This window comes from Lacerta agilis, chromosome 10 (genome assembly GCF_009819535.1).
Source record: "Lacerta agilis isolate rLacAgi1 chromosome 10, rLacAgi1.pri, whole genome shotgun sequence".
In the NCBI taxonomy this organism is placed as follows: Eukaryota; Metazoa; Chordata; class Lepidosauria; order Squamata; family Lacertidae; genus Lacerta; species Lacerta agilis.
The window spans coordinates 62993766-63021456 of record NC_046321.1 but is presented as its reverse complement, the minus strand read 5'-3'; the positions used below and the strand labels follow the sequence as shown (position 1 = coordinate 63021456).

Sequence of the window (27691 nt, the reverse complement as noted above, 5' to 3'; positions counted from 1 at the left end):
TCTAGTAGCACCTTAGAGACCAACTGAGTTTGTTCCTGGTATGAGCTTTCGTGTGCATGCACACTTCTTCAGATACACTGAAGAAGTGTGCATGCACACGAAAGCTCATACCAGGAACAAACTCAGTTGGTCTCTAAGGTGCTACTAGAAAGAATTTTCGATTTTGTTTTGACTATGGCAGACCAACACGGCTACCCACCTGTAACTGATACCATCATTGTTTGCTTTAAGCTGCTAGGCTAAAATATTTCTGTTTATTCAGGTATTTGACTGTGAATTGGGAGTTTGGTGTTTGATGTGTTTTCCCAATGCAAAAAAAAAGGAAGGTTGACAGCTCTGGTTTTCCCTCGTATCTTAAGTGGTCAGTTAGTCATCGGCAGCGTGTTTACTCGGAACTTATTGCTCGCACAGTAAGTGCAAAAAGACTTTCTTCCTGAAGAGAGGATTGCAGCCTTGAAACCACAGCAGATTTAAATTAGTGTCTTAATTGCCCAGGGACCCTAGCTTGTTTCCTGCTACTGGGCGCAAGCATGCCTCGACTCCTTCCGCAAGCGAGTAATACATGTGTTGACCTCGACTCGCTTTTGTTTTCTTTCCGCTGCCAACAGGCTAACACGGCTATCCGTCTTGAAATGTGAATGCAGAGCCGCGCGCTTGAACCACATTGTCCCTCGGGAGATCCCTGCATGGCAGGGGGATGGGATGGATGACCCTCGGGGTTCCTCTCCAACGCCGCAGTTCTAGGGGGAAAGGCGCAGCATCCGCCCTTCTCTCCCTCCACCTCTAAGCAACAGAAAAGGGCGAGGCGGGAGTTTCATTCGCCTCGCTCGCAGAGCCAAACCTCCCAGGCGCTCCTTGGGAGGCGCAAGGCCCACTCAGCATCCCAGGCGCCTAATCGCCGCGGGGGCTGCCCTTCTGACTGGGCCGGCTTCACGTCCCCCTCGTGCGCCTGCGCGAGCTTCTGCCGCGCTAGGAGACCTCCTCCGCTGGGGGGGGGGGGTGCGGCACGCTGCGTGCCCTTTTCCGGAACCTGGCGTTCGCGCGAAGGCTGGCTTCGCTTCCCCGCCGCGAGCCTGCGCGAGCCTCTGCTACGAGACCTCCGCTGGCGGGGGGGGGGGGTGGACACGCTACGTGCCCTTTTCCGGACTCGGCGTTCCCGCGAAGCTGGCTTCACGCCCCCCTCCTGTGCCTGCGCGAGCTTCTGCTGCACTAGGAGACCTCCTCCGCTGGCGGGGGCGGCACTCTGCGTGCCCTTTTCCGAGACCTGGCGTTCGCGCGGAGGCCTGCTTCGCTTCCCCGCCGCGCCTGCGCGACTCGTTCCTGCAGGCGCCTCGGAGACCGCCGGGCGGAGAAGGGCGAACCTTGAAGGTGCTTCGCGCTGAGGCGGCAGCGACGCCGCCCGAACGAGGCCGACATGCAGAGCTGGAGCCGCGTCTACTGCGCTCTCGCCCAGGTAGCGGCCCGGAAGGGGGCGGGCGGGCGGGGAGGCGAGGAGCGGCGGGCCTCACCGCTGCCTCAGCCGCTGGGCTCGGAGCGAGAGGGCGGGCGGGAGCTCAGGCGACGCCCCGGCGAGGCCGCGCTCCGACCTTGGGCCCGGTCGTGTCTTGGCGCCTCTCGCAGGTGCGCAGCAGGCAGCTGTTCAACAGGGGAAGCTCCGAGGCGGAGCACCTGCTTCGCGGGCGGGAAGCCACTCCAGGTCGCGGCTGTGAGGGGGAATCGGCCGTCCGCCGAGGAGGCCGCTGTGCTCCCCCCTTGGGAGTCCCGTCGGGGCTACAGTTTCCCTCCCCCAGGCCGATGGACCAGGGGTCGCAGTGAGGCGACGTGGGGCGCCCTAAGGCCAAAGAAAGAGCTGTGCTTTAGGCAACGATCAGCCCGTGTGATCTGAATTGCAGAGTTGGAAAGGGACCACGGGGGGTCATCTATTTTTTATTTTATTTTATTCAGTGAATTTATATACCGCTCTCTACCCGAAGGTCTCAGGGCAGTTCACAGAACAAGGTCAACATATAAAGCAACAACAGATATATTCAAAATAAAAACAACAACCCAATTACCCCCCCCCCCAAAAAGAGCCACATTTTAAAAGGGCACAGCATCTATTCCAAGCCTCTGCACTACAGTAATATTTTGCCCAACGTGGGGCTCAAACCCACTGCCCTGAGTTGGAGCATCTCTTGCTCTACCAGTTTAGCCACACTGTTTGGTGTAAGATAATTTCTGTGTGTTCCTTTATCATGGAATCGTAGCGTTGCAAGGGATCCGGTAAAGGTAAAGGTAAAGGGACCCCTGACCATCAGGTCCAGTCGTGTCCGACTCTGGGGTTGCGGCGCTCATCTCGCTCTATAGGCCGAGGGAGCCGGTGTTTGTCCGCAGACAGCTTCCGGGTCATGTGGCCAGCATGACTAAGCTGCTTCTGGCGAACCAGGGCAGCGCACTGAAACACCGTTTACCTTCCCGCTGGAGCGGTCCCTATTTATCTACTTGCACTTTGACGTGCTTTCGAACTGCTAGGTGGGCAGGAGCTGGGACCGAGCAACGGGAGCTCACCCCGTGGCAGGGATTTGAACCGCTGACCTTCTGATCAGCAAACCCTAGGCTCTGTGGTTTAACCCACAGGGCCACCTGGGTCCCTTAATCCGGAGAGGCATCTAAATCCAATTCCCTGCAATGTAGGAGTCTCAATGTGCAGGCCCCGTTCCCCCAATCCAGTTTCAAACCATACTGGACCCCGCTTAGCTTTGCAAACAACGCTAGCTGTTTTCTCGGGGCACTAATATGAAGTTTTATTCGCTGCTATGAAGTTTTTATTGCTGTCAACTGTATGCTGTCATCTGCTCCAGTGAGGCAACAAAATGCTGTAACTGTCCCAACGGTTTGATTTCACCCCCAAAGGCGCACAACTCCATTGCCTCCCAGGTGATTCCAACAACAAGATGATGCTGCCCGCTCTGGCTTATTATGCACAAGTCACTTTGGGGCAGGGCAGAGGAGAGAAGCCACAAAACTTCAAAAGCCCAACAGCTGTTAGTGCTGTGGTGGCCATGTCATAGAATTGTAGCGTTGGAATTGGACCATGAGGGTCATCTACTCCAACCCCCTGCAATGAAGGAATATTTTGCTGCCTGTGCTGGTGGGTGGTGGATGGGCTTGGCATCTTTATATGTGGTTGCAGCAAACCTAAGCAAGAAACATGGGCTGGTAAGGGGATTGCAGCAGCTTCCTGCAAATTTATTCTTCTTGTTGTTCAGTCGTTCAGTCGTGTCCGACTCTTTGTGACCCCATGGACCAGAGCACGCCAGGCACGCCTATCCTTCACTGCCTCTCTCAGTTTGGCCAAACTCATGTTAGTAGCTTCGAGAACACTGTCCAACCATCTCATCCTCTGTCGTCCCCTTCTCCTTGTGCCCTCCATCTTTCCCAACATCAGGGTCTTTTCTAGGGAGTCTTCTCTTCTCATGAGGTGGCCAAAGTACTGGAGCGTCAAATTCAAGATCTGTCCTTCTAGTGAGCACTCCGGGCTGATTTCTTTGAGAATGGATAGGTTTGATCTTCTTGCAGTCCATGGGACTCTCAAGAGTCTCCTCCAGCACCATAATTCAAAAGCATCAATTCTTTGGCCCTCAGCCTTCTTTATGGTCCAGCTCTCACTTCCGTACATTACTACTGGGAAAACCATAGCTTTAACTATACAGACCTTTGTCGGCAAGGTGATGTCTTTGCTTTTTAAGATGCTGTCTAGGTTTGTCATTGCTTTTCTCCCAAGAAGCAGGTGTTTTCTAATTTCGTGACTGCTGTCACCATCTGCAGTGATCATGGAACCCAAGAAAGTGAAATCTCTCACTGCCTCCATTTCTTCCCCTTCTATTTGCCAGGAGGTGATGGGACCAGTGGCCATGATCTTAGTTTTTTTTTATGTTGAGCTTCAGACCATATTTTGCCATATTTTTATTCTTACCATCTCTTAAAAAAAAACAAGAAGCCCCCTTTGACTTGGCAATCCTTTGATCTACTTAATTCTACTTTGCATTACTTGTTTCTTTTTATGGCATCTGCGTCTGAGCCTGGTAGAGAGGCTTATTCCTTTGATTTTTCCAGGAGGAGAATTCAAAAAGAAGGGGCTCTTCTTCTGTCATATTCTGAAATATAGGACATATTCTGTTAGCTGTTCTGCACTAGAGAGTATCACCTTATGATAAGAGATGCCAGGCGGTCTGCGAGGCCTTTTGCATGCTCCACAGATACCTTTGGTGTTTGAAAGTTGTCAGTCTTTGTATTTTCTAATAAGTCAGAGGTCAAAAAGAAGTGAGGAAGTGTTGACTTATGGATTTATCTGTACATAGACTTTGCCACTTCCTATCAGCAGTGAAAGGCAATGTTCAGAATAGGTGCTCGTTAAAATAGATTTCAGTGGAACTTTCCCAACATTTTTTTTTAAAACAGATTTTATTATTTTCTACATTAAACAACAAATACATCGAACAGATAAACAAAAACAATTAACAAAAGATAAAACAAAAAAACACATCAAACACATTAAAGCAACATAAGAATAACAAAAGAAAACCTATACATACCTAAACAGGAACACCAAAAGAAAATCATTGTTTAATTCTAATTTCAATCTTCTTTGGGGGGACTTCCCCCGTTCTCTCAACTGCGTTCAATATCAATATACTTTGGTAACTTCGTAACTATTTTCTTAACATTCACCATTATTCTTAATAATCATAAAGATACTAACTAACCATATATAATTCCTTATTTAAACAACATATCCTTAAGCATTTCTAAATATTTTAAACCATTCATAACATTACTTCTTGTATACTATTTTCGTCTAACATCAACTAGCTAAAGCCAATTAAACAAGCCAGTTCTGCTTCAAATATCTAACTTTTCACGATTTTTTAAATAGTCTTTAAATTTCTTCCAATCCTGTTGCACCTTCTCCTCCCTCTGGTCTCGGAGTCTCGCGGTCAGTTCAGTGAGTTCCATAAAGTCCATTAGCTTCATCTGCCATTCTTCCACTGTCGGGATCTCTTCACCTTTCCAGTTTCTTGCAAAATTCTAGCAGCTGTTGTGGCATACATAAAAAACACTCTATCCTGACTGGGTATCTTATGATTGGTCATGCTCAAAAGGCCGGCCTCTGGTTTCTTACTAAAAGTAATTTTCATTACCTTCTTAAGTTCATTATAAATCTTCTCCCAGAAAGCCTTAACCTTTGGGCATGTCCACCACATATGATAAAAGGTACCAACATTTATTTTTCTATCTCTAGCAGCTAATGATGCATAGTAAGCAAAAGTGTTCTTCAGTGTGCAGAAATCACACAAGCGAGGCAGGGTTTTTACCAATACACTGTGATAATTTCCACCCTACCCTAGTTGTTTCAAATGATAAATACAGATATTGAGGTTCTGAAGAAGAAAATGACACATAGAAAGTATATCTCCTTAGGAACTAACGTGGGAGTACAAGTGAAGGTTTTAAAATGAATATTGAATATTGAATTTTAATGAGTTTAGTTAATCCTGTGAGTAACAATTTGTTTGTTTCTTTAATACATACACTATCCTCCTTGGAGAACATACGGTAAATTTATTTCTTCTTGTTTTTCAAATCAGAGAAGCCGTTTTAACCGGATCCAGCCTGGCTTACAAGGTATATCTGTAGTGCCTTTAAGAACCTATGCTGACCAAGGTAAATATTATGTAACTTTAAACATTACATTCAAAAGTCACATCAAATTGTACATTTAAATATTTTGGGTCATATTTCACCATTTCTGCCTCTGTGGTGTTCCTCAGGATTATTAAGATGTTGCTACATTGTAAAAAGTTGTATCATTGCCTGGCCAACACATGAAAATTGCTTCTCCACATTTTTTGTGGTAGCAATGCAGATTTCAGAAGGGGGGGAATGCTTTCCTTCAAGATACATGGAAGTAGTGGCTGGAAAGGATCAGGCCCCTTTTCCATGCATTTAAAAGGAGAACATACCTGTAGCTGAGATACCACAAACATAGTGTTACAATACCTCAAGCTTACTGGTGTATTTTTGTGATATTAGCTATAATAAAAAGATGATAATAAATAATCTGTAGCCATGGAAGACTGATTGGTTAGATTGCTTACATGGATTGTTGTATCAGTTGTTATTATTCCTGTAGGCTTTTTTATACTGAAATACATTTTAGTGGACTGTTTTGCATTGTTATGTTGTACACTGTCTTGGTAACTGCTGGTTTAAAGACAGTATATAAATCATTTTAATAATTATGTCATAATGTAAATGCCCTGATACATCTCTAGCTATCTGCAATTAATTGCATCAGAACACATGCGGATGGACTTTTGAATGTGCATCCAATCAAAATTAATGCAGCACTGGTAGATTACATGTTCAGAAACTTTTTTCTTTTTAAATGGAAAGAATTGCATTGCTTCCCCCCCCCTCTCATTTTAAAGAATAGGTAGAGGGATTGTATCCAAGCAAGATACTCTGGGCAGACCCACTGAAAAAAATGGGCTTAGTCATGTCTGTTGATTTCAGTGGATCTGCTTCAATGGATCAGACAACCCTGTGTGATCTCTTTTTCTGTCTGTGAAATATTTTACTGGGGAAAAAATTAAATGTAAAATATTTTCTTACATCTTATAAACATCTGACATCTTTTTCTGTCAGTTGATGCCGATGTTACTGTCATTGGATCTGGCCCTGGAGGGTATGTTGCAGCAATCAAAGCTGCTCAACTTGGTTTTAAGGTAAGGAAACACGATGAGAAGAATCACATAATGTAGCTGCGGCGCAGATAATATTGCAGTTGTGGTTCTTGCAATTATGTCAAAAGGAAGACGACCATTTGTAGCTTGCATCTTGAAGATGCAAATTGGATGGTTTTAAAAAAGGATTCCAGGCATAGGCAAACTCGGCCCTCCAGATGTTTTGGGACTACAATTCCCATCAGCCCTGACCACTGGTCCTGTTAGCTAGGGATGATGGGAGTTGTAGTCCCAAAACATATGGAGGGCTGAGTTTGCCTATGCCTGGATTAGGCAATTTCATTGAGGCCAAGAATATTAGTGGCTAATAAACGTGATGGCTATGCTCTACCTGTTAGAAGCAGTATGATTTTGAATACCAGTTACTGGAAACTGGAAGGGGGAGAGCCCTTTTGGGTCTTACGGGTTTCCCATCAGCATCTGGTTGGCCACTGTGAGAAAGCTCAACTAGATGGGACATTTGCCTGATCCAGCAGGATCCCTCGTGTTCTTATGAATTGCCTGCAGTCTAAAGAACCTGCTATACAAACTTGGGGGAAAGAGTTGTTTGTTGAACAAAAGCCACACCACATTGGAAAGGTAACGTGTAGACTTCACTTGGCACGGGTAGGAGGAGGCTAAATATGCCAGATATATCTAATAAATAGAGAATACACATTATAGCAGGCTCATTTTGAAATAAAGCTTTAAGAATAAACTCTTCAGCAGTGTGTCTCTCTCATAAAGAGATGTGGCTTTTATTATGTAGTAGACAATAATGGTGTCTTTGAAGCAGTTAAGGTTATATCAGACATTTCTTCAGAAGGAGATCTGTGAAGCTCTGTTTCTCTCTAGCAGTGATGGAGAACTTATGACTCGCTAGATGTTGTTGCAATCCAACTCTGATCAGCCCTGGTCAGAATAGCCATTGGTTAAGAACAATGGGAGCTGTCTAACAAAATGGAAATTTTGCCATTAGAAAAAATGCTTATAGGAGTGTTCTTCTGAAAAAAGAATGAATTGTTTGAAAATAAAAGTGCAGGAACCCATTGTGGCCTATTTGATCTATGGAGGGGTGCTGTTTTATGAAAATTCCTTTTCCTTTTAATTCTTAGACTGTCTGTGTGGAGAAGAATGCAACACTAGGAGGGACCTGTTTGAATGTTGGATGCATACCTTCTAAGGTAGGTACAGTTTTTAGTTCTCACCTTGTGCTGTATCTAGTTTGGAGGAACATCTACATTCATATTTGCACAGAAGTACTACTGGGGCTAGGGACACGGGTGGCGCTGTGGGTTAAACCACAGAGCCTAGGGCTTGCTGACCAGAAGGTTGGCGGTTCGAATCCCTGCAACGGGGTGAGCTCCTGTTGCTCGGTCCCAGCTCCTGCCCACCTAGCAGTTTGAAAGCACGTCAAAGTGCAAGTAGATAAATAGGTACTGCTCCGGCGGGAAGGTAAACAGCGTTTCCGTGCGCTGCTCTGGTTCACCAGAAGCAGCTTAGTCATGCTGGCCACATGACCTGGAAGCTGTACGCCGGCTACCTTGGCCTATAGAGTGAGATGAGCGCCGCAACCCCAGAGTTGGACACGACTGGACCTAATGGTCAGGGGTCCCTTTACCTTTACCTTACTACTGGGGCTCATCAGCTTCATGGTGGGAAAATAATCAAATCAAATCATCATCGTCATCATTTTATTTGCATGCTGCCTTTCCGTAGTTAAAGCCATGAAAAGATTTACATAATCACAAGCATAACAGAAGTAGTCATAAATAAATAAAGCACTTCAAAAAGTACACCGCCAGGGCTGGCTTATCCATAGGTGCTAGGGGTGCAGGAAACCTGGGCACCGGGCTCTCAGGGGCACCAGGCCGAGAGTCCAGGGCTGATATTTGGAGTCTGGGGATTGAAGAGCCAAGCCAGCTGACAGCCACTGCCGAACTGAGCTGAGCCCGTCAGAGCGTTGCAGGCTTTTCTACACCAGCCACTGAGGCAGTCAGCTGGCTCCGCCCCCCTGCGTGCCTGGATTGGCGGGCCACCCAGCACATGTACGCTACTTACACAAGCTGCGCAGCTTCCCTCCCAAGGCATGGGAGAGAGTTGCATGCCCGCCACTCATATGGCTGGAGGGCGTGCAGCTTCCCTCCTGCAGTGGCATGGGAGAGAGTTGCGTGCCCCCCAAGAAAAGCTCAACAGCTCTGAGCTGCCCCCCTAAAAAAGCTCAACAACTTTACCCCCCCCCAAAAAAATTGGGGGTGCTGGGCAGTTTTTTTGCACCCTGGCACCGCATATGCTGAAGACGGCCCTGTACACAGCTGAACTGAACAATTCCACATAATTCATAAAAGTAAAGGGACCCCTGACCTTTAGGTCCAGTTGTGGACAACTCTGGAGTTGTGGCGCTCATCTCACTCTATAGGCTGAGGGAGCTGGCGTTTGTCTGCAGACAGTTTCCGGGTCATGTGACCAGCATGACTAAGCCACTTCTGGTGAACCAGAGCAGTGCACAGAAACGCTGTTTACCTTCCCACCTGTGCGGTACCAATTTATCTACTTGCACTTTGATGTGCTTTTGAAGTGCTAGGTGGGCAGAAGCTGGGACCGAACAATGGGAGCTCACCCCGTCACGGGGATTCAAACTGCTGACCTTCTGATTGGCAAGCCCTAGGCTCTGTTGTTGAGGAGCAGGAAAATATTAAAATCCAGCAGCAATCCACTTCTCCATCCCTCCCTGGCAAAAAAGATTGGATCACTAGTGGTCTTTGAGTTCCATTCATGCACCATGCTGTGGTGTTTCTAGTTGAATTACCACGGCATGTTACTTAAAAGAATAGAGAAAAGACAAGGACGTTTGAACCAGCAAACGACCTGTATGAGGGTACATGGGCAAGAGAGAGAGAGCCCTCTTCCCAGCCCTCATACAAGTATTTTTATTGACAAAAAACCCGCCTTCCAAGATTCAAATCATCCAATCACAGTGTCCAGAGCAAACTCCCCCCACAGGCCATGTGGCCATGAGAAGAACAAAGAATCTTTGAACTTAGCAGGAAACTGGTTTGATCTAACCCTACTTCCTAGGCTACAGGTAATTAGCATTCCAAGATCAGGTAGAAGAAAGAAACAGGATTGATAGGAGGAAGTGAAAGAACAAGCATCCTGGCCATATTGACACTTCACAGGCCTCCAGGATGTTAGCAGATATACTTCAAAGAAACAAGAGGGACAGATGCTCTGAGGTTATCAAAGATACACTCATTGCCATGTAGTTGTAAATTAAACAGCAACCAAATTGGAAAAGAGACGTGACTCTGCTTCCCAATGATGGAAGCTTAAGGAACACAGCCAATTGATACAGCCAGATTCAGGTCATGTAGGATAAATATGAAAATCATATTTTGCCGCCAGAACCAGAAAGGAGCTTTGCACTCAAGCACAACCATAATTGGTCTCAGAATGTCCCGCTCTACTTCCACAATGTTCTTAGACAATTTATTTATTCCTTATTTATCCAGTATGAACACCACATATCAACCTTTTTTTTCTTTTTTCTTTTTTTCTTTTTTTTTGTTTGTTGCTGTTAATAACACATTACTGAAGCAATGGCATGGTGTCATCTTCATCCACCTGGAATATTGTTGAACCACGTATAGATCCCTTGGAGACGAACCTGAGCCAGGTCTAGGAAAGATATTAGAGAAAATGTTGCAGAGAGAGGGAATGCATTGTATCAGGCAACATATCACAACTAAACTAACTAAAATCATTCTAACTAAGAAAATTAGAAAACATTAACCATTCTAAAATAAGCAAAGACTAGCAATATCAAAATGAAATTAGACTACCTCATATCAGGAAAATCTTGAATAAGAAATAAGCATACAACAAATAATAGCAATTATGAAATAAGCATACAACAATAATAACATCATGAGATAAAATCATAGAATACAGTCACAATGTTTACAGAAGGTACAATCAATACAGAAGGTACAATCAATAAATTTCCACTGAAGAATGATGGATTTCTGATCAGTGGTAACTAGAAGAAAGGTCTTCTGGGTAAAAGTTCATTTTGCTAAAAAGTCTCTTAAACTTTCTGGATCATGCTGATCTTCTTTTGAAGACTTGGCATCTGGAACACAGTCTTCAACTCTCCTCAGTTTAGTTGTCCAGTTATAATTGTCTGGTTAACTTCAGCATTAGGATGAAACTCTGGGACAGGAATCTTACAGGATTTTGCACGTCTGTGGTCACACACTTCAGCTAGCACTTCACCATAGACCTGTTAAAGTAAAAACAATTGCTCCTTTGCTCCAAAATTAGAGCTGAGCGATATGATTAAAAATCTGTTTCATCTTCATACAAATCAGATAATTGAGAAGAACCTCTATCCTGGAACTAACACTCTATAGAAGAAACTTATTTAATTAAAAACTATAATTGAGAATTGAGATTGTTTAGATTATCAATAACAACATAAGAAATACCTGTGAAAAGAAATATTTAATTAAAGAAATCAGAATCAAATTATTCTGTTCAAAATTCTAAAAGAAATTCTAAAAGAAATTTTTAGTCCATTAGAGAAACTTGTGTTAGAAACATATTTTTTAGAAAAAACATAGTTCAGAAAACATCTAGGGATATAATACACCTTTTTATTTTTATTTTTTTTATTTCTAATTTTTATTTTTCATGCAGTAGAAAGGAAAGAAAATTCATAAAATACTATTATAAAACCATTTAACTGTAATAATAACTATGAAATTAAAGAATGGAAATCAGTAAACTAGAACTTCCAAAAACAGTAGCACTGAGTAGAGAACTCCATTGGCAGTCAGACAGAAAAAAATTTGGCTTGGAAACACTAAATTTGAAGCAAATAGCAAGAATTTGAGTTGATTTCCCTTCTAGGGAAGGGCAATCTAAACAAAAGATTAGAGCAAAGATAATACACCACTGCAGATAAGACTTTAGAAATCTGAAAAAGAAAAACTTTTAAAATATAAGATATCACTTAATTCTAAAAACTAGTTAAAAACTTTAAAGAGTAACTTCTGGGAAAACCTTATCAAAGGAAGAAATTTTTAGAAAACATTCACAAAGACAACAAATAGATTAAACTGTAACACACCCTGTAGCTGTGAGCAAAAGAAATAACACTTTCATTCAAGTTTGAACCACTTTGCGGACTAGCAACTTAGCTACATAAAACATCAGAGAACAAAGAAACAGAGATTATAGTAATGCATCTGGATCTGGATTCGTCTTCAGAGAGAGATCAACAAACCTCGTATGGGAAAAAATATTAATAGATGAAGCATGAAAGAACCTGGATAGTAATAAAAATTCAAGTGTTAGACAACCATTTAAACCACATAAAATCTAAATAGAGAAAAACACAACTAACAATGATTCTCCAGCATCCTTGCAGCGTTGCACTTAAGCTAGAAACCAAACAACGTTAGAAATAGAATTGAGAATTCTTTAGAAATTCTTTAAAATAATTCCTTTCCATGGAATCTTGCTGTAGGTCTAAAAATCATAGCCTGCAATTGAATAAAGTTTAGCACCATAAAACATTCTAAATTAACCTCAATACAGGAAATTCTGAAAATTTTAGAAAAATCATTTTGTTCAATCTGAAACTCGCTAAGGCAACCTATGCATGGAAAATAAATGTCGTTAAATCATAATATAAAGAAATTCTAACATTATATTCTAGAAAATTCTACATAGACAAAGATAGTGTGCTTAAGCTAATTTCTACAAAAAATGCTGAAAATCTTTCAGAAGCTTTGAATAGCAAAAAAAGAGCATAAGATTGTTAAAATCTTAAGAGTCATAAAGTTGGAAAACAAAGTTAGAAGAGACCACAAGAGGTCATCCAGTCCAACCTTCTGCCAAGCAGGAAATACCATCAAGGCATTGGGAAAAGAAAAAAAACCCTAAATATGTAACTGAGTATAAACTTTATATACTGTAGCTGACTTCAGAGATAAACATTAAAAGCTTCAGCTCATTCCAAGGCTAGGAAATAAAATAATTTTCTATAGAGAAACATCAGGCTTGAGGGAATGCATTTCAAAGAAAAACCTGTGAAAGCCACCATGAGGCAATTCCTCACACACAGAGATAGAAGTGATCTTAGCTAATTTGCACTTAACTAAGCCCTTTAAAAAAACCTCTTTCCATGAATGGTAACAGCTCTTTTTACAGCAAATTCAAGCTCAAAAAATATACAGAAACCATGAGATAGGAACTTTTGCACTGATTTTAAAAAACCAAGTAGCTATGGTTGTTAAGATTTTTTCTCAAATGCAGTTATGCAGCTTCTTTACAGCAAAACAGAGTTTCTCAGTCTGAGCTGTTTGCAAACAGATTTTAGAAAAACAGACTAAAGACTGAACTGAAGGGAAAACACCTGAAGGATTAACATTTCAACAGACTCCTCTTCACAGGGAGAGTTTTTGGGCCATTGAGAAAGCAACATTTTCTTCTAGCCCAAAGGAAAGATGTAAGTTTCTCACTTTCCTGGGTCAAATGCAAACATGAGGTAATTACTCATTAATCCTGGAGGGAGGCTTTGCTTCTGCAGAGGAGCAGTCACCTTTGCCAAGAAACAAAGAAAGATGCCAACTTCAAAGGTTTTCTGCAAAGCGTTTTTTATCATGCATGCTACGTTGGTAGGAAACAGATCCTTGCTAATTACTGGATCAAAAAATGCTGACAATCCAGTGTCAGTAGGGTAATCTACAAAACTTTTCACTGGAAGTCTGCAGTCATTGGAATTGAAACTTCTGAGACTTTGGTAGCTTTTAAAATCATCAGCTGCTAAATTTTCACTGATTTTGGACTCTTTCAAAAAACTGGTGGTGGGAAGGCTAATTAAGCTTCCTTTAGTCTCAATTTGAAAACTGCTGAAGACTCCAGTGGGCAGTGTTTCAACAAACTGCTGTTTGGCATTAGCTATCAATGGAGAAAAAACACTGCTTTTTTCTTTACTAGGAAAATTTGGATAGGCGATTTTTGCCACAGGCAGAGTCTTTATGATAGCCACCTGCATTTTGCTTTCTGCTGTAATAACCACAGCCTGGAAAGCCTCCTCAGAATGAGCAGAAGGCAGTAGATTTAAATCACAACCAGGCAGTGAGAGAATGGTGGCTGGAATGGCAACAGTTTGTCTGCTGCTTTTTTCCACCATCTGAGGTTCCTGCGCTGAGCAAAAAGACACAGCAGGCATCAGAATTACATCACACTCAGACAGAGGAATTGTAGGAAGGGGTTGCAAAATTATAAATGACTGTTTTTGCATATTTTCTGCTAAAATATCTAGAAGAAGGTTAGATTTCCCCCCCATAGTTTCTTTTTTGCATTGGCTCTAGAGCCCTTGCTTATGTTAATCTACTATAAATTACTCTAAATGGGCTCCCATGATCTTACCTGAGTTTGGCGCGCACCGGACTCCTGCAGAGCAATAAGATCTTTAAGCCTGTTTAACCCCTTCGACAAAGGCAGATTTAAACAGCACCGAGGGAGGTATAAATTGCAAAGAAAGGGAGTTCGTTTTTAAAACTGTCCCTTTTAAAATAATACTTAGCCTCACACAAGGGGCACCAATCTGTGGTGTTTCTAGTTGAATTACCACGGCACGTTACTTAAAAGAATAGAGAAAAGACAAGGACGTTTGAACCAGCAAACGACCTGTATGAGGGTACATGGGCAAGAGAGAGAGAGCCCTCTTCCCAGCCCTCATACAAGTATTTTTATTGACAAAAAACCCGCCTTCCAAGATTCAAATCATCCAATCACAGTGTCCAGAGCAAACTCCCCCCACAGGCCATGTGGCCATGAGAAGAACAAAGAATCTTTGAACTTAGCAGGAAACTGGTTTGATCTAACCCTACTTCCTAGGCTACAGGTAATTAGCATTCCAAGATCAGGTAGAAGAAATAAACAGGATTGATAGGAGGAAGTGAAAGAACAAGCATCCTGGCCATATTGACACTTCACAGGCCTCCAGGATGTTAGCAGATATACTTCAAAGAAACAAGAGGGACAGATGCTCTGAGGTTATCAAAGATACACTCATTGCCATGTAGTTGTAAATTAAACAGCAACCAAATTGGAAAAGAGACGTGACTCTGCTTCCCAATGATGGAAGCTTAAGGAACACAGCCAATTGATACAGCCAGATTCAGGTCATGTAGGATAAATATGAAAATCATATTTTGCCGCCAGAACCAGAAAGGAGCTTTGCACTCAAGCACAACCATAATTGGTCTCGGAATGTCCCGCTCTACTTCCACAATGTTCTTAGACAATTTATTTATTCCTTATTTATCCAGTATGAACACCACACCATGCCAGATAGGTTGTGGAACAGCTGAGAATATCTGTACTTGACCCTACACTTGATTATTATTTTTCTGACAGGGGAGGTGTGCCTGTTTTGATCATGGTCAGATTAAAGAGCAGGCTAATGAGGCTTTCTCCTAAGGCAGGCACCCCCAAACTCGGCCCTCCAGATGTTTTTGGACTACAACTCCCATCACCCCTAGTTAACAGGACCAGTGGTCAGGGATGATGGGAGTTGTAGTCCCAAAACATTTGGAGTGATTTGGAGGGCCGAGTTTGGGGGTGCCTGTCCTAAGGCTTCAATTTTCATAATATGGCACTGGTGCTGCCTAATATTTTTTCCCCTTTAAATTTACCTGTAAGGGTAAGACTACAGTTATTAAAATCTGAGTTATGTATGTGCTTTTATTTATATAACCAAACAAGTTTATTAGGTGATTGACGGCCAGCAAAAAAAAAAAAAGTGCACAGCTTTTCTTCTGGAATTAGACATAAATCTCATGTGGTTTAAATTCAAGAATTTATTTCTAAATATGATACAAAGAAAGCAGTTGTCTTTCTATTCTGGAATCTGAAGTATCATTTTCTTTGAGAATCTTTGTGGCTTCCAAACTAATTGGATAGAATTAATGCCAAAAGCAAACCCTATGCTGCTGCTCAGTTGATATTGCTCCTTTGCGTTGTTGCTTAATTCCTGATGGTTTTGTGAAAGTGACTTACTTTTAAATGTCCAGCTCAGGGGTCAGCAAACTTTTTCAGCAGGGGGCCGGTCCACTGTCCCTCAGACCTTGGGGGGGACCGGACTATATGTTGCCATGATTATGACCCGCATTTTTGGCAAAAACCTTATTGGGATCAATTGGCTGAGTAGCAAAAACTATCGCACACACGCGCTGTGCTGGCTGCCTGGATTCCCAGACCGTCTGCAGGTCAGATCTAGAAGGCAGTTGGGCCTGATCTGGCCCGTGGGCCTTAGTTTGCTGACCCATGGTCCAGCTGCATGAAAGTCACAAAGATGTATCAGTGAAACTGATCACTAATGGAGCATTGGTTCACACATGCACCTGTGTCACTTGATTACTTCATGACAAGCAGCTGATTGTGTGAACTGACTCCCTTGAATAACCTTGCATTTGAGATAAAGTGAATTGATAAGGAAGTTCTTTGTGGAAACTTATGTAGTCCATTCAGGCTTCCATTCATTCACTCACTTGATACTGTAGGCATTAAGTGCTGAACATGGTGGTGTTTTCCTGAAGACATATTAATAACCAATGTGAAATTGCTTCATTCTGATCTTAGGATAAATAGTAGTGGTATTATACTATAGCAAGGGTGACTTAACCTACGCTCATCCAAATGTTGTTGGACTCCAACTCCCATCAGCCCCAGTCAGTCCAACGATATCTGGAAGGCTGCAGGTTAGCCACTCCTGAACTTAAGTAATCTTTTACTACAATATCCCCAGTGGAAATTACGTGCTTAGTTTAATTTTGTTTTATGTTACAGGCCTTGCTAAACAATTCACACCTGTATCATTTGGCCCATGGAAAAGACTTTGCTAGTAGAGGAATCGAGAGTAAGTATGAAATACCATCCATTGACAATTCCAAATATTCTAGTTCTGCTGTGCTAGTGCATAGTGAGATAATTTACAGGATTGGATATTGGGTTAGACTGCTGCATCCTCTTAAGATAGTGTAAAGCCCTAAATACAGGGAGTCTGTTTTCTGCATATTTATCAGGATGCAATGCATTAAATAATGTTAATTAAATTATATATACCCAGAAACTTGCCAGCCAGGCCAATACTTAGCCGGAATCCAGTACATTACTTTGGTCTAAGCTACTGGGTAGAACATTGTCCGTGAGTTGCTCTTGTCTGTAGAGGAAAGGGCAAAAGACTTTAAATCTTGATGGAAAGAATTGTGCTTAACATTCCTTGCGCACAGCGGGGCTTTCACTTGCTTCCTGGTGCAGCCCTGTGCTCTGTTCCCCAAGCTGCTTCTGTGGGTGGGATTTGATAAATCACTGCTTAATTTAGAGCAGGTGGGAGAATAAGCAATGTTCTTCCACCCTCTGCATGAAAAAGCAAACTTAAATCATTAGAATATATATATATAAGCCAATTTTATAGGCCTGCTTCTCTTTCTTTTAGTCACCATGCCATGCAGTATGTATTAACCTGCTTTCCTATGTGAAAGGGGAGGAGGGCTTTATTTAAGAAAAGTGGTGCTGGTGTATTACACCTGATTAATCAGAGACACCTTTTAAATTGATAAATTGAAATAATAAATAGAACGAACGTTATTTTATTATTCAAGACATTTGTATTCCCCCCTTTTAATAGTGCTTTCAATGTACTTAACAAATGAAAAGTAAAACAAATCAAGTCCAAAATGTTACAGAATAGTCTGTCAATAAAAAAGCAATTATGATATCTCCAGCAGCATAAAGATGTACATCTTCTACTAAAAGCTTGGAATAATAGTGTGAGTTTGACGGCACCTAACACTTTTTAGTTTTGGTGCCATGAGAATATTCCTGGGGAGGGATCTGCAGAACTGGGGCCCAGCCACAAGCCAGTCCTTGTCTACAGCCACCATGTTTTATCTCAGAGCAGGGTTTTTTGTGGAAAATCTTGAAGGAATCCTCTGATACAACTTAAGTATTGTAGGATACACCCATGGAGGTAATGGAGATACATGAAGGATGGAGATATTGGTGTCTTGAGTTAATAAAACTTGCTAGATGTTTCACTGAAGCATCTAATAGAAATGTAAAATAAGGTCTGTGTTACATTTGCACATATTTATATAGTTACAGGACTCAAATTGAATTTAGAGAAGATGATGGAGCAGAAAAGTGGTGCAGTCAAGGCCTTAACAGGGGGAATTGCTCACTTGTTTAAACAGAACAAGGTACGTCTGAACCAAAAGCAGTTTACTGCTTGCACTATTCCTAGCCATTTCTTAGTCGCTTTAGAAGTTGGTGACGGTGTAAGTTGACGCTTTTCTATAAGTGGTTGCCAGGACGGCAGCCCAATTTGCAATTCATCACATGGAGGATGATACCCAAGTAAGTCATACGGGGAGTGGACCCGTTGAAATCGATGGATATAGCCTGAGGGTGATTATAACGTTGGCTATTGCCCAGACATTAGTTGTTTTAATCCCATCTTCAAATCTAAGCTGATAGTTCTTGGTGAGAGAAGCCACAGCAATAATTAACCCCTTTTGCTCAGAAATATAGTCTGAACATGGTCAAATACATCCCTGAAGAACCAGAGGATGAAGTTTGCTTGGCTTGGTTAGGACTTTATCATGGGCTGCATATCCACTAGCAACTGCTGAAGGTGGAAGCCCCATCAATATGTGTGCTGCTTGCAGTTTCCCCCCTCTTTGTTGCTTGAATGTCCACTGTTCTTTAAAGGCTTGCCAGCCATCTAATCTGCTTCATATGTAGGCCAAGATATTGATTTATATACTTTCTTCACACTTTTAAAAACAGGTGACTGGCCGGCCTCCTCTTGGGTGTTCTTGGGAATCACTGGGACCTGCATGCTGATAGGATAAAGTTGTACTCGTTAAATGCACAGAAACTTAAAGAGTTGTTTGCATAGATTAAAAACACTAGTGTGTGCCACAATAAAAAACTGAAACATCTCATGTGTGCCCTGTGTCACAAAAAATACAAAAAGCTTTTTACTCCATCAACCTCTGTGTATCAAATTTCAGTGCCTCCTTTTAAACAGGGTAAAGAATAGCACTGCTGCAACCTGAAATGTTTCTTAGTTAATTTTGTTTAACAAGAGCTTCCTTTTTTGAAGGTGACACATGTTTCTGGTTTTGGAAAAATAACTGGCAAAAACCAGGTCACGGCAACGAAAGATGACGGCAGCACTCAGGTCATTAATACAAAGAACATCCTCATAGCCACTGGCTCAGAAGTAACACCTTTCCCGGGAATTACGGTATGACTTGATTTTTAAACTTTTTTACTAGTGTGCTCACTGCTTACTTGCCATTGATTGACTGCAAAAATGGGCCAGCAAACCCACATTTTCAGCTGTGCTTGGCGTGCCCTGAGTCAAGAAAGCTTCCTCCCTCTCCCTGCCCTCAATCAGTTACATGCCTAACATCTTATTGGGATCAGAAATTCTTAACCCTTTTCTACCTCTGCAGCAGATAGTTCTCAGGTGCCATTGTTTGGTCATTTAATATGTTGCAGTAACAACTTATAACTTTCCAGCGACAGGGCTGTCAAATAGGAACATTAGCATTCTTTGTTGCTTCTGTTTTCAGTGTTATTTATGTTACCTTCCATAGGTGTAAGAATCATGTTAGTTTGCTAGGACCTGAATTGTATATGCTGGCAAATTAGGCTGAGGTCCCTTCGCCTTGCACAGCTACAGTAAAGGTAGACCGGAGGGCTTGTGTGACAAAGGGAGCCTGTTGCTAGGCAAAGAGTCCATTGAAATTAAAAGGCCCAAGTTAGTTCTGCCCATTCCATTCAGGGGGTCTCCTCTGTGTGACTAATGTTGTATACAATCCGGAATGAGGAGCATCATTTCTGGAAAAGTGCCAGCGAGAGTTGCTTGGTCTGGAGAATGGTTTCATTTCCCAGCTGCTTCTGTCCTGTGCTGAGGTAACTGGTTGAATGGCAAGAATAGTGCACTGAAACAGCAAGGGTTAATCCAGGCTCCCAAATTCAAATGTAATAACAAACCACACTTTATAGGAAGCCAAGATTTGTAAGCCAGCAGCAAAACATGGTTTTAAATGGTGGTTTGCTGCCCTGAAATAAACCATGGTTAAGTTCAGAGAAACCATAATTAGGCCAGGTCAAACTTTTCTTGCTTATGGCCAGATGTGTTTGCAACATGCAAACTAGCTGAAATATATATTGTACAACAAATCCTGTTTCCAAATACAAATAGGCTAAACACACCGTGGTGTGGTAGCTGTTATTCACTTCTGAGATCAGAGGAAATTGGGTGTGTTAGTGGTGGCATGGCTGTTGTCTTATATATTACCCCGGGGGGGGGGGGAATGTTGGCATTTTATACACAGCGTATGCTTTTATACAAAAGTCTCATATTTGGGGGGGGGGATTTTTCTTTTAAATTTGTTTAGATTGATGAGGATACAGTTGTATCATCCACGGGGGCTCTTTCTTTGAAGCAAGTCCCTGAAAAAATGGTGGTCATCGGTGCAGGAGTCATTGGTGTGGAACTGGTAAGAAGTGTTCTACCTCCTTTTAATTTTTTTCAGCGTCTGTCAATATTCCAGGTTGACATGCGAAAAAATATTTCTGGGCCTCATGCAGTTGCCTGCAGGGGTCTGTTGGGCTGTCGGCAGTCACACAAACCAGTCAAGGTACTAAGGAAACATGGGTTGAATAAACCAGTGCCCTTCTATGGGGGCTGCTTATACAGCTGTTACGATTCTTGCAATCGCAGGAATCATTTTCCAAATGGCAACAATTGTGCAAATAGCAGCAGCTCTCTATCCGATGGCACATGGAGGTGCCACGCCATACAGGCTTTATTTCTAGGCTGTTCTGGTTTGCACGATCGAACACATGAGGCTTGTTGAATATTTGCACAGGGCTGATATATAGCAGGGCTTCTGCAGGACTGGGAGCCTTTGAATTACGATAAAAAATTCTGCTGTTATTCCAACACCTATCGGGGATCCTACAGTTTGGGAGCTGTGGCTCCCAGCTGGTTGGAAGTTTCCCTCCAGAAGATGTTGGACTCCCAACTCCCATCAGCCCCAGCTAGCATGGCCAATGGACTCAGATGATGGGAGTTACAATCCAATAACCTCTGGAGGACCACAGGTTAAGAATCCCTGGTTTATTGTGTTCCTAGTTAAGGAAATCGGTCAGTGAAATTGTCACGAAAGTGGAACAGGCGTTGTGCAAAAGGTTACAAAACATTCCCGGCTGTTTAAAGATTTCTGGTGGAGTTTAATCTTTCATGGTTGCCATTAGTCAGATGAATTTGTAGCAAAAGCAATATACAGGAGCTATAAAATCACCCCCCTCTTAAAAAAAAAAGCTTCAAAAAATTAAAGTAAAAATGGGCTTGTTTACATCGCAGGGTTCAGTGTGGCAGCGTCTCGGTGCAGATGTGACAGCTGTGGAGTTCTTGGGCCATGTAGGTGGATTGGGTATTGATATGGAGATATCTAAGAACTTCCAGCGCATTCTCCAGAAGCAAGGCTTTAAATTTAAACTCAATACTAAAGTTACCGGTGCTACCAAGAAACCCGATGGAAAGATTGATGTTTCGTAAGTATGTACGCAACTATGTAAATTAAAGAAACGGGTTGTCTTCTCTTTATAAAACTTAAATTAGCTCCAGATCAGACTTGGGATCAAGGGAGAGGTGGAATTACTGGCATCTATATACAGTCGCACCTCGTTTTGCGGCTGGGATCTGTTCCGGAGCCCCGGCTGCTAGCTGAAAAGGACGCAGGGCAAAGTGCTGCGTCCGTGCACGGAGCAGTTTGCGCTTCTGGCATGCGCGATTTAGCGCTTCTGCGCATGCGCAAGTGGCAAACCCGGAAGTAACCCGTTCCAGTAGTTCCGGGTTTGCTGCGGACGTTTGCCAGAATGGACGTTAGACAAGGCGGACGTTCACGGAGGTATTACTGAATTTGACACTGATTCTTAGACTATTTCAAATATATTTTCATCTCTGGAAACATGTTTACAGAATTGTAGCTATTGGCATGGAAAGTATATGTTGTAGAATCAAATATACTGGGTTGTATCTGTCTGAGTCACGCTCAGGGAGTAGACCCACTGAAATAACGTTATTCCGGTCCATTGAGTTTTTTTCTGTGTCGCCCAACGTGGTGCCGCCTTAAGTGTTTGGTGTCAACTCCCACATTCCGCTGCTGCCAAAGCCTCCATAACCTGCGATGCAAAGTGAAAGGTTCCAGTGAGATCTCATGAGATTTTGCTGCAGTCTCATTGGAAGCAGTGGTGCTTCTCTGCTGGCGGTGCCCCTACTGCCAGAGGTGACTGCTTCACCCTGCCTCATGGCCGGGCATCCCTGCTGACTATTGGCTAGGCTGGATGGGGTTGATGGATGTTGGGAGTCCAACATCTGCAGAGCTATCCGTGACCTAGGTGATGTAATCCATTAGTTCATGCTTAAAAAAAACACACAACACAGTCCTCTTGGAGCTGCTAATCTTGGATAATGATGGTTACTTATGCCTCTTACACTGCACAAATTGAAATGTTTCTAATGTAATAGGCATTGATTGGCATCCTGTTCACATGTTCAAAATCTTACATGCGTTGCATGTTTTAACGCTCAGAATTAAGGTGGCTGGATAAAAACCACAAAGTTTAAACTTGCATTTGTTACACTCTCGATGGGTAGACTCTATGCATTTCACAAAATTCCTATGCCGTTTGATTTTATTGTTTGTAGCACAGCCTGCAAAAGAGCTGGACAAGGTGTAGTCAAAACAATTCGAAGGGGGGTTTAAGAGACAATCTCACCTATTTATTATAGACATGGTTTTGTTGTGACAGTTATGAGATGATTATAACATTTCTTTCATTTAAGCTGTTTGTTGGAGAACTGCTGTAGTCACTTGCTGTGACATGAATGTAAAAACATGTAAATCTAGTATGGCTTAACTATAATTTGCTGTAGTTTCGCAGGGCCTTGACATATTATCCGTGTAACATCCCATAACTGTTAGATAAAAAGGAGTGATCAGGTTTCATTGACAACAGGTGTACTGACAGTATGTTGCTTCTCTATTCATGAAGACTGCCCTTCTCCTTTCCCCCCAGGATTGAAGCTGCTGCTGGTGGCAAGGCAGAAGTGATCACTTGTGATGTACTTCTGGTTTGTATCGGGCGGCGCCCATTCACAAAGAATCTTGGCCTGGAAGATGTGGGTATTGAACTAGATAATAGGGGAAGAATCCCGATCAACAACAGATTCCAAACCAAAGTCCCAAAGTAAGTGAAGTAATCAGATGGGTTGTTGGAAAATTGTTTTTTCTGAGTTGATATTTTGAGTTTAAATTTAAGGTTCAGTTGTATCAGCAAGATGGGTATGAAAACTGGTTGTAGTTTAGCACAGGAGCATCGGTTAAGTGGAGGAAGAGTTATACTGTGTCAGATTGTTACAATCTCCTCTTTTGGCTTGTGTTACTCTTGCTACAATCATAATATATGCTAGAAAAGGATGACAAGAACAAGCCTGTTTACCTTTGGGTTAAAACGAGACTGGTAGCTCAAAGTAATTTTACTTTGAAAAATGAAGTGTTTCAAATAAGATTAGAGATTTGGCTCTTTGTTGTATTTTTCTTTAAAGCCTATTCTATGTATATTCAGGACAATGGGTCAAAAGCTGCTGTTACAGTGCGTGTTTTTATGTCTATCTGCCTGTGGTTCTTTACTTGGCAGCATCTATGCTATTGGCGATGTAGTTGCTGGACCGATGCTTGCTCACAAAGCGGAAGATGAAGGTATTTTGTGTGTTGAAGGAATCGCTGGAGGTGCAGTTCACATTGACTACAACTGTGTGCCCTCGGTCATTTACACACATCCTGAAGTTGCCTGGATTGGAAAATCGGAGGAACAGCTGAAAGAAGAGGTACTATTTGTAGTTTTTTTTGTCCGCTCATAGTAGAGCAGTGTGTCGTATGCCCTGGTTTGCATGTATCACTAAGCCAAACCACGGCTAAGCATGAACTTAATGTTTGTGCAGGTACTTCCTGCAAACGTCTCGGCCAGTTTGCTCCGAACCCAGTAGTCCCGCTGCCCAGAGCTAAACCATAGCTTAGCTTAGAATATCATTCGAACCCCAGGCTCTTGCTCCAGACAACCCATGAATTTTAATAACTTTTCAGGCTCCTGAAGGTATATTTTGCTTTGAACTGCTTTGAGCTTCACTAAAGAATTATTATTATCGATCTATTAAATTTGTATACCTCCCCCCAGGTCTCGCCACATAAAATCACAACATAAAAACATAAAAAACAAAAGACAAGAACAACCCAATAACAGCCCCCCCTTTCTACAACATGTTTTAAAAGGGCATTGGAGTTCAGCAGCAGTTAGCACTGCTCTCCTTTTTTGTTTTGATCATTGGAGTTGCTGTCTTCTTTTTAACTTTTGCATTAAACCATGGTTCGTTCAGGGGAGGCAAACCACCAGCCTGGGTCCAGACATAAGGCTAAACCAAACTATGGCTTAGTGCCAAGTAACACTGCACCAGAACAGCTGGGGGGAGGAGTGGAGCAATGTGATTTTTTTTACTGTTAGGACCTGAATGCTTGTATGTTAACACTAAGCTAACCATAGCTAAATGTGATGTGCAAACTGCACCTGCATTTCTTTTGGAGCAAAGGGTAGAATAATGGAGCTGGCAGTAGCAACAATGTGCTTGAATATCAGTGTTTCAGTTTATAGCGGAGAGGAGAGGGAGCCTTTCATGATGTGCCCCCCTCCCAGTTATTGTTTTAGATAGCTATAGAGCAGCAAGTGGGACGCGGGTGGCGCTGTGGGTTAAACCACAGAGCCTAGGGCTTGCTGATCAGAAGGTTGGCAGTTCGAATCCCCGCAACGGGGTGTGCTCCCGTTGCTCGGTCCCTGCTCCTGCCAACCTAGTAGTTCGAAAGCACATCAAATTGCAAGTAGATAAATAGATACCGCTCCGGCGGGAAAGTAAATGGCGTTTCCGTGCACTGCTCTGGTTCGCCAGAAGTGGCTTAGTCATGCTGGCCACATGACCCGGAAGCTGTATGCCGGCTCCTTCGGCCAATAAAGCGAGATGAGCGCTGCAACTCCAGAATCGTCTGCAACTAGACCTAATGGTCAGGGGTCCTTTTACCTTTTAGAGCAGCCATGAGTCCACAAAGCCAGGTGCTAGGAATCATTGACATCGTTCAGTTCTGCTCCCAGAAACAAACCACTGGTTAAAAACTTGCAGAAGTGAGAACCCCATGGATGTTGGAAACAATCCTGCTGCAGTTCTGAATGTTACATATGTGGTGTTATATGTGTCTTCTGAGTGCTCTTCAGTTTTCCTGCCTTTTGTCCCAAAGTAGCAAGTGCTTTTCTGTAAGGTTCTGCTATGGCAGCCCCAGTGGGAAGGAGACAATTTGGGGAAAGGGGCTGTTTTGAAAGCGCCACTGCCTTATATCAAGTGTCCGCTCCCTACTCCACATTCTTAAGCTATTGCAGCAGTTTCTGTACATGGATCTGTAATGGTCATGTCTTCTTCGGACCTCACAAAAATGTAAACTGGGCTGCACCACATCTGATGGCAGGGTTGCGGCTCCAGGACTGAATGCTTCTCCACACAAAACATTTGTGTTTGGGAGAAGGCTAGGATAGAACCCTCTCCCGCGGGCACCTAGTTTTCTATGTATGAGTTGAGCAACATGTGAGCACCCCCTCCCTAACTTGGCCTTTCAGAGCTCAGACACAGCGAATTGAGGCCATAGTAAATCTCTTGCCTGCATGCAGCCAGAGAAGTCATACTTGAGTTCTATGCCAGGTGCTGGAGATAACATCCAGCTTTTCATAACTTGTCTTTTGCTTTATAGGGGGTTGAATACAAGATTGGCAAGTTTCCTTTTGCTGCCAACAGCAGAGCTAAGACCAACGCTGACACAGACGGCTTGGTGAAGATGCTCAGTCACAAAACAACAGACAGGATGCTGGGAGCGCATATTTTAGGAGCAGTGAGTACTATGTGGAATCTGCATGTAGTGCTTCAGAATCTTGAATGTATTTGGTTCTGGTGGTCGGTCAGGAGTTCATAATATGCAACCATGTATACTTCTGGCCTCAAAGCATTTGCTGGTGGGTTGTAAGACTTCAGAAAAACGTTTATATCGCCAAGACTGTTTTGTTTACCACAGCTCAGTTGCTCTTCTTACATGGCTCTTGGTGTTCTGTGTACCTTTTCCTTCCATAATTCAAGAAGATAACCTAAGAATGCGATAACAAATGATGGATTCATGGGCATTTTAAATAAACACGTGCCTTCATGCATAACTTAGTCCACTGCAGAATTTGATTTTTTTTGGATTGCAGACTTAAGGCTTTTCACATGCTGGCTCCTAAATCCCCAGTCATGGTGTGCCATTACCATGTGCCACTACCAAGTGCGGCACAGTGGACTTGGCCAGAGTTTTGTGGTGTATTTTTTTTCTATTACTCCATGCTTCTCAGTGTTTTGACAGTCATGGCATTCGCCAGCAGAATGCAGTTCTTTAAAAACAAACAACAAAAGCAAACCAGAACATGAAAAAACCCCATCATGCACACTGCGTTCAGAGCACTCTGTGTGCAGTGATAAAAGCATATAATTTGGTCTTATGCACAATGTTAAGGATCCTGAGCATCTCAACTTTCATGGGGGTGGTGTTTTTTAAATAGCATGCTTCTAGTCCTTATGTCTATGAAGCTCCAGACCCAGATTTATGATACTATTACATACAAATATAAGAAGTCAATGGCATCTTAGAAGTGTTGTTCTCCAGTTGCTTTCTCTCACAAGGGAATAACTCTTCAAAGATGGCAGATGATGAAATATGCACATGTATAATATGTAAATCTTGTTTATTTCTAATCAGTACTTGCATATATTAATGAAGATTTCATTGATAGCCCTAAGCCTTTGCTAGGTGTATAGTTGCTTACCGTAAGCATTTAACACAACACAAATCAGATTTGACACCAAATTTTGATTATCTTTTTAAAAGCACAGAATACACAGATCTCTATAGTTTTCTGTACCTCTGCTTTTAATTTTTTCTCGTACATTTACTATTTGCATCATAATTCCCCCCCCCCCAGGGTGCTGGAGAAATGATTAATGAAGCTGCTCTTGCAATGGAATATGGAGCGTCATGTGAAGATGTTGCCAGAGTTTGCCACGCACATCCAGTAAGTTGGTGTGAGCTGTCTAGTCATTTTTGTCTCTCTGTGGGTTAATTGAAGATCCAGATAATTGCAAGGTTCCCCCCACATTACTCCCCCCCATTGTTGTTTAGCCGTTTAGTCACTCTTTGTGACACCCCCCCCATTACCTTTTCCTAATTACTTTCTTTTGTTCTCAACAGACTGTGTCTGAAGCCTTCAGGGAAGCCAACCTAGCAGCATCATTTGGCAAAGCGATCAATTTCTAAAGTAAAAGGATACATATAACGCACAAAAGCATATTTTCCTTTGAAAACTGACAGAAGGCTTTGGGAAAGGCTGAGTCATTTGAAAACTTCTGGGACTTAACTAAGTGAACTTTTCTTTTCAACATGAGCTATTTAAACAGATTTGGGGTTGGGAAATCACCCAACAGCTGTACATTAAGTATGTTTGGTTGTTTGTACATTCTAGGTTTCTGCAGAAGACAAGCTACAGCAATGACAACTTAAGGCTGTAGTGTGCTTTAAAAGAGTCCATCATGTACCTAGGCAAAATATAATTGTTGATACTATCCAGTGTTGCTTTTCTGTCATTGCCGAGGAACTGATACTGTAATATCATGATACTTAAAATATGCCACTGTCACCTTTGCACAA

General features: G+C 42.5%; 1 protein-coding gene across 1 annotated transcript; it reads left to right on the top strand.

The window, feature by feature from the left end:
• Nucleotides 1–1310: 1310 nt before the first annotated feature.
• Nucleotides 1311–27691, top strand: DLD (dihydrolipoamide dehydrogenase). The gene is made up of 14 exons (XM_033162951.1): nt 1311–1453; nt 5628–5703; nt 6688–6767; nt 7880–7948; nt 16629–16698; nt 17940–18040; nt 18949–19092; nt 20255–20356; nt 21226–21416; nt 22944–23114; nt 23565–23754; nt 25712–25849; nt 26970–27059; nt 27236–27691. The coding sequence occupies exons 1-14, from the start codon at nt 1415–1417 to the stop codon at nt 27299–27301; spliced, it is 1527 nt and encodes a 508-aa protein (XP_033018842.1). The 5' UTR covers nt 1311–1414; the 3' UTR covers nt 27302–27691.